This window comes from Fonsecaea monophora (assembly GCF_001642475.1).
Source record: "Fonsecaea monophora strain CBS 269.37 chromosome Unknown Scaff86, whole genome shotgun sequence".
In the NCBI taxonomy this organism is placed as follows: Eukaryota; Fungi; Ascomycota; class Eurotiomycetes; order Chaetothyriales; family Herpotrichiellaceae; genus Fonsecaea; species Fonsecaea monophora.
The window spans coordinates 47-13513 of record NW_019174017.1 but is presented as its reverse complement, the minus strand read 5'-3'; the positions used below and the strand labels follow the sequence as shown (position 1 = coordinate 13513).

The 13467-nt window shown below is 52.6% G+C and overlaps 3 protein-coding genes across 3 annotated transcripts; 1 reads left to right on the top strand and 2 right to left on the bottom strand.

Moving 5' to 3' along the window:
* Positions 1-3247: 3247 nt before the first annotated feature.
* Positions 3248-3729, top strand: AYO21_09123 (hypothetical protein; the record flags this gene model as incomplete). Its single annotated transcript, XM_022659061.1, has 2 exons — positions 3248-3402; positions 3453-3729. The coding sequence occupies 2 exons, from the start codon at positions 3248-3250 to the stop codon at positions 3727-3729; spliced, it is 432 nt and encodes a 143-aa protein (XP_022508600.1).
* A 5544-nt stretch (positions 3730-9273) lies between these two features.
* AYO21_09122 (hypothetical protein) lies at positions 9274-10356 on the bottom strand (the record flags this gene model as incomplete). The annotated part of the gene is made up of 2 exons (XM_022659060.1): positions 9274-10221; positions 10297-10356. The coding sequence occupies 2 exons, from the start codon at positions 10354-10356 to the stop codon at positions 9274-9276; spliced, it is 1008 nt and encodes a 335-aa protein (XP_022508599.1).
* An 853-nt stretch (positions 10357-11209) lies between these two features.
* On the bottom strand, positions 11210-12823 carry AYO21_09121 (hypothetical protein; the record flags this gene model as incomplete). The annotated part of the gene is made up of 6 exons (XM_022659059.1): positions 11210-12115; positions 12164-12315; positions 12368-12449; positions 12497-12567; positions 12631-12749; positions 12810-12823. The coding sequence occupies 6 exons, from the start codon at positions 12821-12823 to the stop codon at positions 11210-11212; spliced, it is 1344 nt and encodes a 447-aa protein (XP_022508598.1).
* Between the last annotated feature and the right edge of the window lie 644 nt (positions 12824-13467).

Genomic DNA, 13467 nt, shown 5'->3' with positions numbered 1-13467 from the left:
CCGTCGATATGGGAGACACAATCCCGCGATCAAAGGGAGGAATCGATCGTCAGGGCTTGGTTTATCGCTGCCAAAGTCAAGCTGCCCAGACCCAAGCTTCCCAAGTTGTTACCGAGACAAATTAGATGTCAGCTTCGTGTTTGTGGAGCCAATTGACTGAAGGATATCTGAGCGTCGTAAAGGCCAAATCTGCTGCCCTTCGCGCCCTTCAGGCCGTCGCCCCGCAGATCAACGACCGGTGCCGGTCATTCTGGCCAGTCTGTTGCGCTGGGAATGGGCCAGAAAGCCTCGACGGGCCTCTTTGATGTGACGGTTGTCCAGCTCTCGTCAACCCGCCCACGATCAGGGTGAGCAAGTGCCACGTTGCTGGCTTTGTGGTTAGCATGTACTTCTGCCATATCAGGAGAATGCTACTTTGCCAAGTCATCCAAAGGGGTGAACACCGACAATTTCTTCCAGGTTGCTGTCAAAATCCAACGCGGCATTGATTGTTGATGCAATTGAGCCAATAACCAACCGTTGCGTAATTTCCACGATCTGATGGTGGAAATGGAATCATCCGATCTCAGCGGCGGCTGCATCCCATTTCTAGGTTGCTCATTTCCTCATCACGATCCGAGCGGGTCGGTGACGCCCAGCGCGCGCCGCCGCCATGGAAATAAAGGAGCTCTGCAATTGAATTGACGAGCCAGATCGCAGCGCAGGCGACGGACGTGTTCAACAAGTATACCGGCGCAGGGCTTCAGTTGAGCCCATATTGCAGGTTGATAGAATCTTGAGCTATCGGGCTTGAAGTTTGGTTCTTGATGGTTTCTTTGAAGGTCGGTCTCTCGTTCTTCCGCCCATCCTGTAAAATCGCTGTACTCTCGACTGGGAGTCGTGGTTGGAAAAGGCAACGACGGGATGGATCCTCTGATTGATGGCCAAAGGACAAATCCATCAAGCACTTTGTCCCTGTGAAGCCGACGTCCAAGCCCCTGGAGTGCGAGAAATTTGGATCCAGATGTTCGATTTCTTTTCCATCAGAACTCCTTCAGGCGGCGAGTCAATAGCTTTAAGGCGAGGTACCACCTTTCCCACTCGCCTGGTACGAAAAATGTCGTAGCTGGTGTCCTTGCCGGCCGCGACGTCGGCGAGATGGAGCGCATCGGCCTGTGGGACCGGGGCGTCACGGACGCCATGATCACGTTGGCGTACTGCGTCTGTCTCTCCCTCACCCGAAACGGATCAAACCTAACTGTAACGCAGTCTCAACCACACCTGTGTTGGTTCACATTTTGATGGTAGTAGGAAGAGTGTTGATGCTGGGGAGACGATGAGTGAGCACTGCCTAGCTCATAGTCGACGTGCTGTAACCCGGGGTCGACGAATCTTCAGAAGTTTCTGGATTGTAGGTGTCTGGTCAGAGGAGGCGGACCGCCGCCCATATCTTGCGTGCTCTCTTGCATCAGACCTATGATCCGACTGGCTGTCTCAAAGACGTTTGGATTCTTCTTGTCTCGTAGACAGGTGCTCATGGCTATGACGAAGGTTCCACGCACCATGAGTTTGTTTTGTCCATCATCGGGTCGTGGATTCGAGTGATTTCTTGTGGGCGACCACGAAATGCCATCTCTCGCTCCATCTCAAGTCTTCTGAGCCACGGCACGACTTCTTCTAATTAAGTAGAGAGTATGTCTTGTCCTCCTTCTTCTGAGTGTGTCGTTTGACGGTCCCCCATAGGCGCTCGTCAACACTAAACTGGGATAAAGGAGTTGCGCGGAGGGCCGCAATGAGCATGTTCGTAATCTCGTGGATCTGCTGTTTGAGTGTACTCTTACTACCCAGCCGCGCCTCCGAGTATTCCGTATTTTTCACTTTGTTAATGCAGCAGGTCTCCATCCAGAAGTATTCTAGGTTGTCCTTCCTCGCTTGCCGTAGAAATGGATCTTCGCAGGGCTAGCCGTATTTGTAGACGGTTTATGTTGTAGGTCATCGGGGATAACCTCGTCTTTGTCGTCTCCTTAAGTATGCGAGAGGATCGCGTAGGGAGGGATGTCATCTTGAAGATCTTCAGTCAGGCTGAGCTCGCCCTGATCGTCGAATTCCAGCAGCCGCATAGTGTCGGGTGCGCTCTGGTGGCACGTGGTGAGTATGTCGGCGGCCTGGCGAGTACACCGTGCCTCTCATGGCTCAAAGGAACTCGAGTGCTCGTTGTGGCCCGCCGTGGGTTGCCCCTCTAGTAAACTGAACCGGTGAGGAGAGGCGGTCGTGGTAGTTGCAACGACGGGGGGGTAAAGGCGACGTTGCTCGGGGAGTAGGCGCGGTAAGGGCTGGACGGTAAAAGGCGGCTGGATGAGGAGTAACCCTGCGATTATAGAGACGCGTTGTGAAGAATGGCCGATCAGACTGAGGGTGTACGTCCAGAGGGCGCATGTGGCCAGCGCAGGGCAGCGTTGCGGCTGCGCAGAGAGCCGCCACGAAGTTGAGGGGGAAATGTGTGGCGCGCGGGAGTGTTCAGTAAAATAAACAACAGCACAGCAAAGGGACTCCCCTCGAACGACAGCCTGTGATAGCTGCAATTCCGCGTGCTCACTATATCGGACAGCTCGTTCCATCCGTAACAATGCCGCCGCGATGTTGTTATCACGTTCGTGTCAAGCGATCCGGCCTGTCCTCGGCTCTTGCTGGAGGCCTACTCGCATGCAGACCATTGACGATGTAGGCAATGCACCACTGCACACACTACCGGCTGAGCCAGTTCATGTCATTGCGTCGGGATGCACGTTACTCGCCATGATGTGTATGCCTGCATCAGATGATTGCAGTCTCACTGCATTTTCAACGTCTAGTAAACACACAAGAGAGCCAACCGCAAAGCACGCGAAGGCCAACTGGAGGAGTCACGGCGGATCGTACACAAATCATCTCCACTTGATGGAAACACGATTCACCCCGATCGTGTCCCTGAAACTGGGTGCCACTGATGCCGCTTCCCAAGCAGTGAGGGCTGGTTCGATGTGTGCCTGCATCTGCTCCGTCTCGATTGTAGCCGAAGCTCGCGACCGCAAACATGGCCAGCGTCCAGACCGCAGTTGACGCAACATTGCGACATTCTTCGCGTCTGGCATTCTTCACGTCTGAGCTCGACGCTGTCATTCTGATTGCGTCACGATGGAGATGAGCCACGCAAAACCACCCTGGGGAATTGCCAAAGCGCGTCTTGAGGCCAAGGTCGCGTCCCAGCATTCCAGTCGACATTCACACCATGGGGAAAAGGCGGACTCTCGAGGAAACTCTTCGCAGAGCTAAAGAGAAGGGCGCTAGACGAGATACCGGTATTGTTGATGGCAAACCATGTTGCAAGAAGATTACACTGGGAACGCAGAAAAACTATGACAAACAGGTAGCCTTTTGGCATCGGTATGCGGCTTGGATCCGATGTAGGACAGGTTGCTGCTAAGGTCTAATAGATTCGTGCAAGAGAGCCTGGAGGAGAACCCTGACACGCCTCCTCCGTCTCCATACGATATGCGCTCGTTACAACAGTTCGTGAGGGCAATGGCATACGGGATCGGCGGCGTAGAAGGGATTGATGAGGGCTGCACGGAGACCGTGCCTAAGTATTGGAACTCCTTTACGGCTGGATTGCGCCGGGCAAACCTGGAAAACCTGAAATACCCGCCGGCACTGTCAGATCCGTCACAAATGTATGCTCCTTCCAGCTTTGAACTTGGGTGCAGCAGCTAAAATATGTGTAGTTTATCAAAGGACCTCTGAAGGAAGAGATGGGATTGACTGGATCTAGAAGACCACGGAGATTTACCACCAAAACTCACCTGCTCCCCTTAGCATACCTTGTACGAAGGTGCAGTCTCATGGCGCTTTGCTCGACCCGATGCCTCCATTACTTACTCGCCTCCTCGTCGAGCTTCCAGGGGCTATAACACGAATGAGGAGGAGCTCCTTGGAAATATGCCACCTGAAGAGATGTTGTGAATTGTTGGATACTCCGTTCTTCAAAGCCCAATCTACCCACAACTGCGAAGAGAGGATCGAAACTGCGGACGAATTTAGCAAGAGACATCGGGCCTGGGCCCTTCGTGCCGGTTATCCCAAACCACCCACTGGCCATGACCTCAGAGCTGAAGGCCTGCACTGAATCGGTATGTTTCTAACCTTCAAATTGATGTTTGACTTAACTGACAGGATCACCCACACAGACAAATTCTATTCTGAGGCAACACGAATGATCCATACTGGCCACACAGATTCAAATACTCTCCGTCGGCACTACATGCTCACCAGTGGCGCGGATGGGCAAGATACCTGCCTCTCGAGGCGGCGAAGGACGAACCGTCGTCGCGGACCTCTTTCCGGGCCTCACTGTTCCTCGAAACCACAATCTATCGCAATGCCTCCCCGCGGAGACGGAATTTAACCTGGAAAACACACCTAACTACGTTGCACTGAGTGAAGAGATCACGACTCCAGAGGGAAAGACGGATACAGATTCCGCAAAGTGTCGACGGAAGCTGTACCGCGAAAGGCGTACGTTGGCAGATAAAGAGCTGCGTGATTGGCAAAAACAGCAACCAAACAGACTAAGCGACCTACCCAGCTGTCATCGGGCGTCTTCGATCGAGTTGATTTATGATGCCCGAGAGAAAGAGTCTCAGCCACGATGTTTTCATTCTACGAAGTTCAACAGGTCTCCATGCCCTACATGTGACGATCGCGCTGTATGAACAGGAATCTAACATCGAGTATCGGCCCGGGTGAGAATCGGACAAGTGCTATTACTCGAAATCACACGGGAATAACTGCAAGGGGAATCGATAAGCCTTCTATGGATGGAAGTACATCTACACCTACTACAAGAGAAGCTGCAAGAGAATGTTTTGCTTCGCCGAACTGTGTTTTCTATGCACCGAGTGGATTTTTGGAGAGAAAGCTTAGGAAGCTCAGTATGGTGCGCAACTAGCCCTGTTACATGAGTTCCCAATGCTCTTTGACCCTCTCACACCCGGCGGAGTGCTCGCTACAGCTGGACACTGTCCTTTCTGTCTGACAGATAAGAAGCTGCCAGCATCCGCATGCATGAAGCAGTTCCTCAATCATGGGAGTTGGCTCGACTACATCCACAGGCAGGTCTCTTGCCTAGACGAACAGAAACCGCTGACATGCCCACACCCGCAGCTTTGCTGTGCTACGCTATTTGATTCGGTCAATTAGTTACAGTCCCACCTTCATGACTCTCATGGCATTCCTTTCGTCAGAGAGACAGGGAAGCCGGAGCGAAAGAGAGGCGAAAGCGAAGATGGAACACCTGCACAGAGGAAGAGCAGTCTGAGCTCTGTCCTCAAAACCGAGGCTGACGCGGACGATGAGAAGGTCAAGTGGGAATATGCCTTTATCAACAATACGGCGGAAAACACAGCGATGCCAAATCTTCTTCCGGCGGCTGCACCCCCCTTCAAACCCTGGGTGGCACTTGGACAGGTGATGAAGTCCTTCATCCTTACGGGACGCCGACGTCATCAGGGTGTAGTGAAGGATTGATCGATCCCGCGATCCTCCCCCAGGTAACAGAGCCAGATTTGGATGTTGTCGAGGCTGTGGACCTTATCAGCACTGATGATGCGCTCTCACCGAAATTTCCCGCCATCGGAAAAACCACCAGTACGTGCTGAATACTAACGTCCACGTTGTACGCATCTTCAACCACGACATAGGTGATCAGATCCAACAGGTCCACAACACACACCAATGGAGGCATAGCTCCCGCACTTACCCTCGATCTGATGGATTATCCACACATGTGCAAGACACTGTCCAAAATGCCATCTGCGAAGCAGCCAAAAAGGTGTGCCCATCTGTCGTCAACGAAGAACTAGATTATGAACGCCCCCTTCCTCTCCCCTCCTCTCCTCACCCCCATCAACCCGGGCCGTGGATCCCGACGACGACCAGTTTGAGGTTGAAAGACTGATTGAGAGAAGACGGATTGGCCAGAGTGTCCAGTACTGGGTCAAATGGCGCGGTGTTCCAGACAGCAAGAAAACTTGGGAGAAGAAGACGGATATCCACCCTGGCATTGCTGCGGCCTTTGAGGCTGAGCTTCTGATGAGGCTGAAGATGAGGCTGAAACTTGTGATAGGGCTGACCTTGTAACGAGGCTGAAACCTGTGGCAAGGCTGAAACTTAATGAGGCTGGAACTTGTGACGAGGCTGAAACTTGTGACAGGGCTGAACTTGTGATGGGGCTGAACTTGATGAGGCTGACACTTGTGATGAGCTGAGATGGCAATGTGGCAATCTGACAGCGAGAGCCGGAAACCGAGAATGACCGGCTTTCAAATTATCATTACTCTTCACTTTAGCTCCTGTTGCGGGAGTGACGAGCAACCAACAAGTTCCGCTGTTGTGCCTCAGTTGATGTGAAAGCTCCTCAGGCTTGCATAGCATTGACATCACGAACACAGGGGAGGCAGAACTTTGAATGGCGCGGATCAGAGCAGGAAGAGAGTCATCAGGTTGACCAAGATTTAACACTAGGGTCGAACATCATTAATCATTCGAGCTCGCTCGGTGTATCTAATTCGCCTTCAGTGGCCCGCGAACCACAGCACAAGGGTCTGCGGTCGCATCTTCCTCGACCTCCACGCCAGGACACATCACAGCTTTGGCCCCGACGGCCACTTCCTCAGCCAGGTACATACATCACCGGCGATCCAGTACCCCTTTGTTCCTTTTCAATGAACAGGGTTTTTGCAGTGGTCAGTTGTCAAGGACAACTGTGCGGGGACCTGTATCGATTGTACCGGCATCATCAAACGCGCAGCCCTTGCCTGCATACACACCATCCTCAACCCCAAGGTTGTACACATATGTGCCCACAAAGGCGCCTTGATCTGGACTCCGAGACCGACATACCGAAGCGATCATACTGCACCGAACTCCACATCGTGGACTTCTCTCCGTCTTCTTGGACTTGAAACTTTGAAGCCGGGTCTGGGTTTATCGAAGCCTGGGGAAGACATTCGTACACCAGCTGTAGAAATGAGATGACTTGACCAGGGAGCCAGGTGTTCAGGTGGGTATGTAGGCTGCTGCGGCAGAGGAGCTGATGGCGGGCTGGCAACACTGGTGATTGACCGGCTCAAAGGCCGCATACTGCGGAGGATACAGTATTTGAGCTGAAGGCTGAGCTTGGTAAGAAGACGGAGGATGCAGAGGGTAAGAATTACCTCGAGTTGGCGGCCTGGGCACATCTCGTGAGTTTGACCAAGGTGGTGGTTCCGACCTTGTGATCTCGGAATGAGAGGGAGGATTTTCTGAGATCCGAAAATTTTGACTCTGTTGTGACGGCCATTGTGGTTGACCAGGGCAGGGTGCTCGATTCGGTGGCTCGCCCTGAGGGGAGCTGTTACCGTAGGGTGGTTGGGGCAGTCCGCTGGTGTCGTCGACAGCTACAGGCAGTGCTTGGGCGCCGTTACGGTGAGCACTTCGGCGACTTGGACGAGAGATCTCCAACTGCGGTCGTTTCCGTTTCTGCCCGGCTCGTCCCTGACCGTGCGGTTGAGGGTAGGTGTCGCCGTTAATCTGTGAAGGACGCTCGGTGTCCCTCCGCGAGTGGTTTTGTGGGAATGACAGCCAGCGAGAGAGAGGTACTGCTTGCTGCGACGACATGGTTAGTTGGGGACATGACTGGCATACGATTGGTTCACTTACCGTTGCTGGAGGTGCAGCTGGCTGCGAGGAATCGTCGTGGAGTAGTGTCTGGGCTTGAAGCCATGTCTTTATCCGACAAACGACCAGTTTTGATTCATCAGCAGCCGACTTCCCTCAACGACACCGAAGGGTATGAGTGTTTGTGGACAATCTCCATCCTCCTTTTTACCAGCCACCTCTTGAACAGAACAGTCGACACAGGGTAAGATCAAGACAGAAGGCTTTGGTGAAAACAGGAGCTGAGAAAGCCTGCCGCTTCTGTTAGGGACAGCGCAAGTAAGGTCTCCGCAACGAGAGGGATGCAAGGGGACACGTACGGCCAGCACCTGGCGTAGACTTCCGCCTCGTGGATGGTTGTCACAACAAGGACAACGTTTCGCAGCACATGGCCACTTGGCCCTCGCAGGAATTCTCTGATTGCTCAAAGGGCATTCATCGCGGTAGTTCCAGTGGGAAAGCTGTAGGGACCAGTTGACAGGCACGAAATGGCAATTGTTCGGTAGCCATGTTCGACGTTCGAAGAGCAGATTCACCAGAGGCTGCTGGGGATGTCTGGCCACGCGTGAAGACGGCGGAGTAAGAGGAGGAGGTTTCATAGGCGTGTATATCTGTCCGACGTGAGGAGAGTGTCAGGCGCCAGGATATTCAAGAAGAGGCTTACAAGGCTCAGACGTAGTTCCGTTCGGTGAATCAAATGAGGTCGCCGAAGATTTCTGTGAGGGCGAAGACTGAAGGACGAAGAGTGAACGTGAAAAGTGAATTCAGGGTGAAGAGGAAAAATCATCAAGCTCTGAGAGTAATCTGAGACTGATCCTGCCTCGGCGGGCGTAGGTTGCACGGTACTCGGGAAACTTAGCTTTTGCCTCGTTCCTTTTTGACGTGTGTCCCTGTGCAATGAAATGCCCCTGGGTACAGATGCACGTTTGTTTCCCTAATCCAACACGAATACGAAAAGCGCTTGTTAGAGGAACAGAGTCAAGTGTCATAGATGCTGTATTGTTCATGTATCTGCCTGTCGTATACAATTAATCTGCTTTACTAAAAGTTATCAGAACCGGTCACGTCCTTCTCCTCCAACACATTCCTATGCATACTTTCTCTCCTCGCAATAATCTCCCTTCTTGCGACCTCCGCATTCTCTTCCTCCTTTCTGATATATTTCATAAGACGTTTGCTGCTGACGGCATCCTTGTCGCCGCAGGTGAGTTGTTGAGGTAAAAGTCAATAACTGGCATAAAGGCCGCGTTGAAAAGAGTGAAGACAATCCAGAAGTTCCGATACCCCAAGGGGTCATTTGGACGATGGCGTAGTTCGTGGTCGAGTCACAGTCGCCGTGACTGCACTTTTGATCCTCGTTGCGATTGAGTTGATCTCTGTGGGGCGCAGACGGGGATTCCCAGCCATACTCATACCGAATGCCATGTAGTAGATGAAGAAGAATGGGATTGATGCCGTGGCAAAGCTTTTGCTACCATCGGATGCATACTTGAACAGGATGCAGATGATGAGGAAAGACAGGCCCTGACCGGCAGTGGACATGAGCATGAGACCGCGGCGACCCTATCGCTCCACGAGAGGGATCGAAACGGAGGAAAAGACAAAGTAGGTGAAGGCGTTGATCCATGTGACCAGATGGGCGGTATGGTTAGAGAGGCCGACTTGCTCGATGAGCACGGATGGAAGGTAATAGGATATGATGTTGACACCCTCAATTTGCTGGATAAATTGGGCTGTGGCACCAAGGATGAGCCTTCGTAACAGTTTGGTGCCCTCGTGCTTTTGGGTCTTGACAAGATCCCTCCAACGGATGGCGTGGTCGCGCTCGTGTTGAACGCTGTCCTGGATTTCTTCCATCTGCGCAAGGACGTATGTGTCTTCGATGCCCTTGTTTTCGAGGCACGAAAGGACGAGGTTGGCTTCGTCGAGCCGGTTGTGTTGCGCCAGCCATCTAGGGCTTTCAGGGAGCCACCATACTGTTGCGTAGATGATGACAACGAAGATGAACTGCAGAGCAAGGGGAAATCTCCAGGCGAAACCACCGTCGATGTGGGCCACGCCAAAATTGACCCAGTTGACCATGGTGAAGCCGGCCACATGGAGCGACATTTCCAACATGACCAGTTTTCCTCGCCACTTGGCGGGTGATGTTTCCATCTGCCAGATTGGGGCCGTCGCAGTGTTGATGCCATTACCGATTCCCAGGACAATCCGACCGACGAATAGTTGAACCAGGCTGAAGGTTGCCGACGTGAGGATGACTCCCACGCATATGACCGTCGTGCCGATATAGATTGACTTCTTTCGACCGAGGCACTCTCCCATCGCGAAGGCGATGAGAGATCCAACGAAGCACCCAACAGCATAGATGGCATTGATGGCTGAGATGATGGTAGTTCGACCCCGCAAATGGAGTTTGTCGAGGAAATCATCCGAGAGTGTGGCTCTGCTGAAGACACCCTGGTCATAGCCAGACATCAACATGTCTGCACCGCACGCCACGGTGATCCACTGGGAAACTCTGTTAGCTTGGAACGTAGTTCTGGGGACATCGGGACCAGTCTTTTCGCAGGGAAGGGAACTTACGAAGACTAGCCATCCGCCTCTGACACCGAAGAAGGGTTTGCTGTCGGCAGATCTAGCCATAATGAGGATACTTTGGTATGTCGCAGCTACAGGACGAAAGTCGGTAGTGTATGCAGTGCTGGTTGACCAAGGTGTGTGTTGTGTCTTGGGAGAAATGAACGAGTGGACCTGTTTTCCAGTAAAGATCGAGTTACAAGCACGGGGGAGAGACCACTGTGACTCACTGGCCTGAGCAGAGCTTTTCGCCTGTTCGGGTGCGGGGTTGCGGATCGAAACGTCAACGGGTGTTTTCGTTGATGTTCTTTACAAGGCAAATTGACTATTGTTGGCTGATTTTGTGAATTGGCATTTGTTGGTGGTGGTGGGAACAATCAAAAACAGATGTAGAAGCTCCCCGACAATTCTCGGGTAGGCGCTGTGCAAGTCTTGAAACGATCGAGAAAGGGCGGGTTCGTGCTTGGATTTCGTGGCTCAGTTCGGGCTCGCTCACCTCATGTCCAAACAGTCCAGAATGCAGGAAGCAGCAAATGTGACGAAGAGCGGCCAATGCGAGAGATTGGGTCGCCCGGCCCCGTGGAGGCAGTGAGATATCCCTCTGCTGACAGACGAAGAAAGGACAGAAAAGGTCAAGAGTAAGTTCTGCAATTGTACCTCTGTTGATGAGTTCTAGCTCTATTTATGAGTTCTTAGCATGCTTTGGATGAGCTGCTTGCTCTCATGACTATGTATGTAGTTGATGCCTTTTTCCTTCCCGCCCACCCTGGTTTTGTTGGTTACCATACTTTGAGCATGCTAACGGTTGGGTAAAACTAAGGATCCATGAAGGTGTTGAGTGGTTCTCACCATTTCCTTTTCTTTTCTCTTGCCCTTTCTACCCTGAGGTGGAGTGGGATCGGCGGGAGAAGAACTGAGATCAGAAAGACCATCCTGATACCAAACGCGATCCTGATCCCTGTCCTTCTTCACTGTCAGACAGCTGGATCACATCGACTCGCCTACGCTTGGCCGGCCTAGGCTCTTTGCCGTTGTCAGGCTCTTCGTCACTGAAAGACTCTTCGTCCATGACTGGGTCTGGGTCGGTGACTGGCTCTTCGTAGGTGATAGTCACTTTGTGGGTGATAGCCTCTTCTTGGGTGTCAGACTCTTCGTCCATGGTTGGGTCTGAGTCGGTGACTTGCTCTTCGTAGACGACAGTCACGTTGTGGGTGATAGGTTCTTCTTGGGTGACTGGCTCTTCAGCGATGAAACACATGTTACAAGTGCATCCCACAGGAGGCTCTTCTTGGGTGACTGGCTCTTCGCCACTGACAGACTCTTCGTCCATGATTGGGTCTGAGTCGGTGAGTGGCTCTCCGTCGATGAGAGACTCTTGGTCCATGGTTGGGTCTGAGTCGATGACTTGCTCTTCGTAGACGACAGTCTCTTCGTCAGTGAAAGACTCTTCGAAGATGGCTGGCCCTTGGTAGATGACAGACTCTTCGTCGGTGCCAGGCTCTTCTTGGGTGACGGGCGCTCCTTGGATGACAAGCTCTTCTTGGGTGTCATGCTCTTCTTGGGTGTCATGCTCTTCTTGGGTGACAGGCGCTCCTTGGATGACATGCTCTTCTTGGATGATCGGGTGAGCGACGAGAAGACTACCTTCATGGTCTGGGATCATCCGGTCCTCCCCACACGGACTGTGGGGTGAAAGCTGGAAGATACCCACGTGCTGAGTTCCATCATCGTTCATGGCGAGTCTGACGTAGGAGTCAGGGATCATGAGTTCGTCGGGGAACCTCAGGGAGGCATCATTTGACCAAGGGGGAAGGGCGATGTTGGCCTAACTCGGTGTTAGCAAGCTTAAAGAAGGCTGGAGATACAGTCATACCGCGTGGGCGTTGACTTCGGCAACTCTCCTGGTGGCTTCGACCAGCTGGGTGAGTACACCGCTCAGAGCATGCTGCTGAGCGCCCCCATTTGCCGGTTGCTCTCTGCTGTATCTCTCGTCCAAAATCCTTGCCAGTTCTTGAATCCGGCCACCTGGCAGGGTGTTAGCAGACTCAACGCTAGCTGACAACGGAGAGATACCTACGGGTGAACTGGTGGTCAGGAGTCCAGTTTTCCCACGCTGCCATGAGGATGAACTGGGTCATTTCTCTGCAGTTCATGGGGATCTGGACAGTCAGCAGAAGAAGAGTACGCAAGAAGTCAGGTAGCTTACTGGCTCGCATGGGAGGTCCAAATACTCGCAGTAACCACAACGACCGTCGGATCTGTCACAGAGGATAGCATCTTCTCCAGGTGGTTAGCAGGAAGCTAGTAGGGTATGAGTAGGGCGGTGCTGGAGAAACTCACCGTGCGGCCCGATGATGACTTGGTCGTTGACAGCTAGGCTGCGAACACATCTCTGGCAGACATTGCGTTGGAGGGCTTCGGGAGTGATGCGCAGCGGTTCGGGGTGGGGATCATCCCCCCTAGAGTAGGCAGTCAGCAGGCTTGGAGCAGAGTGAGCACTTGTAGAGGAATATACTCACGGTTCCAAATCCATTTCGAGAGAGGAAAGGATAGAAAGGAGAGATCTGAAAGAGGAATGGAAAAGAAAGAAGAGGAATTTATAAAGAGAAGAGTTCTGAGAGAGGTTGGAAGGAAAGAAGAGTCCTGAGGGAGGCACGAAGACCTGATGGCCAGTGAAGTAGCAGGTGCACATGTTACTGTTCTACTTGGTCTGCTCTGAGAAAGATCTCACTTTGAATTCTAAATGGGAAGGTGCCCGGGTTGAGGAAAGCATGAGTGGTCAGCTAAGAGCCGTGTTGTGGTTTGTCCAGAGTGTTGCCCCAACCCAGTTGGCAAAGTTTGTCAAATAATTCGCACCGCGGCACACAACAAAGTCCACAGGCGCGCTGGATTTGATTCCTAGTTCCCATGGATTTTGGGGTGGATTTGGCCGCAGATGCAAGGGCGTGCGTGCTGTGGAGGTTGCGAGAGACAGCAAGACTGTAGCATCGAGGAATGGGCCATTTGTCTCGTGACTATCACAGACGATTCTGTAAGTATCCATGTTTTTCTTGCTTTTCCGGTGTCGTCAGCATCCCCCCCCCAAATGGTATGTTTAGCAGGATACTCGCGTGTGTGCCGGAGCATTGTGGTCTTAGCCGTTCTCGCGCTCTTCCAATAATATGTGCTGCGGTGGCT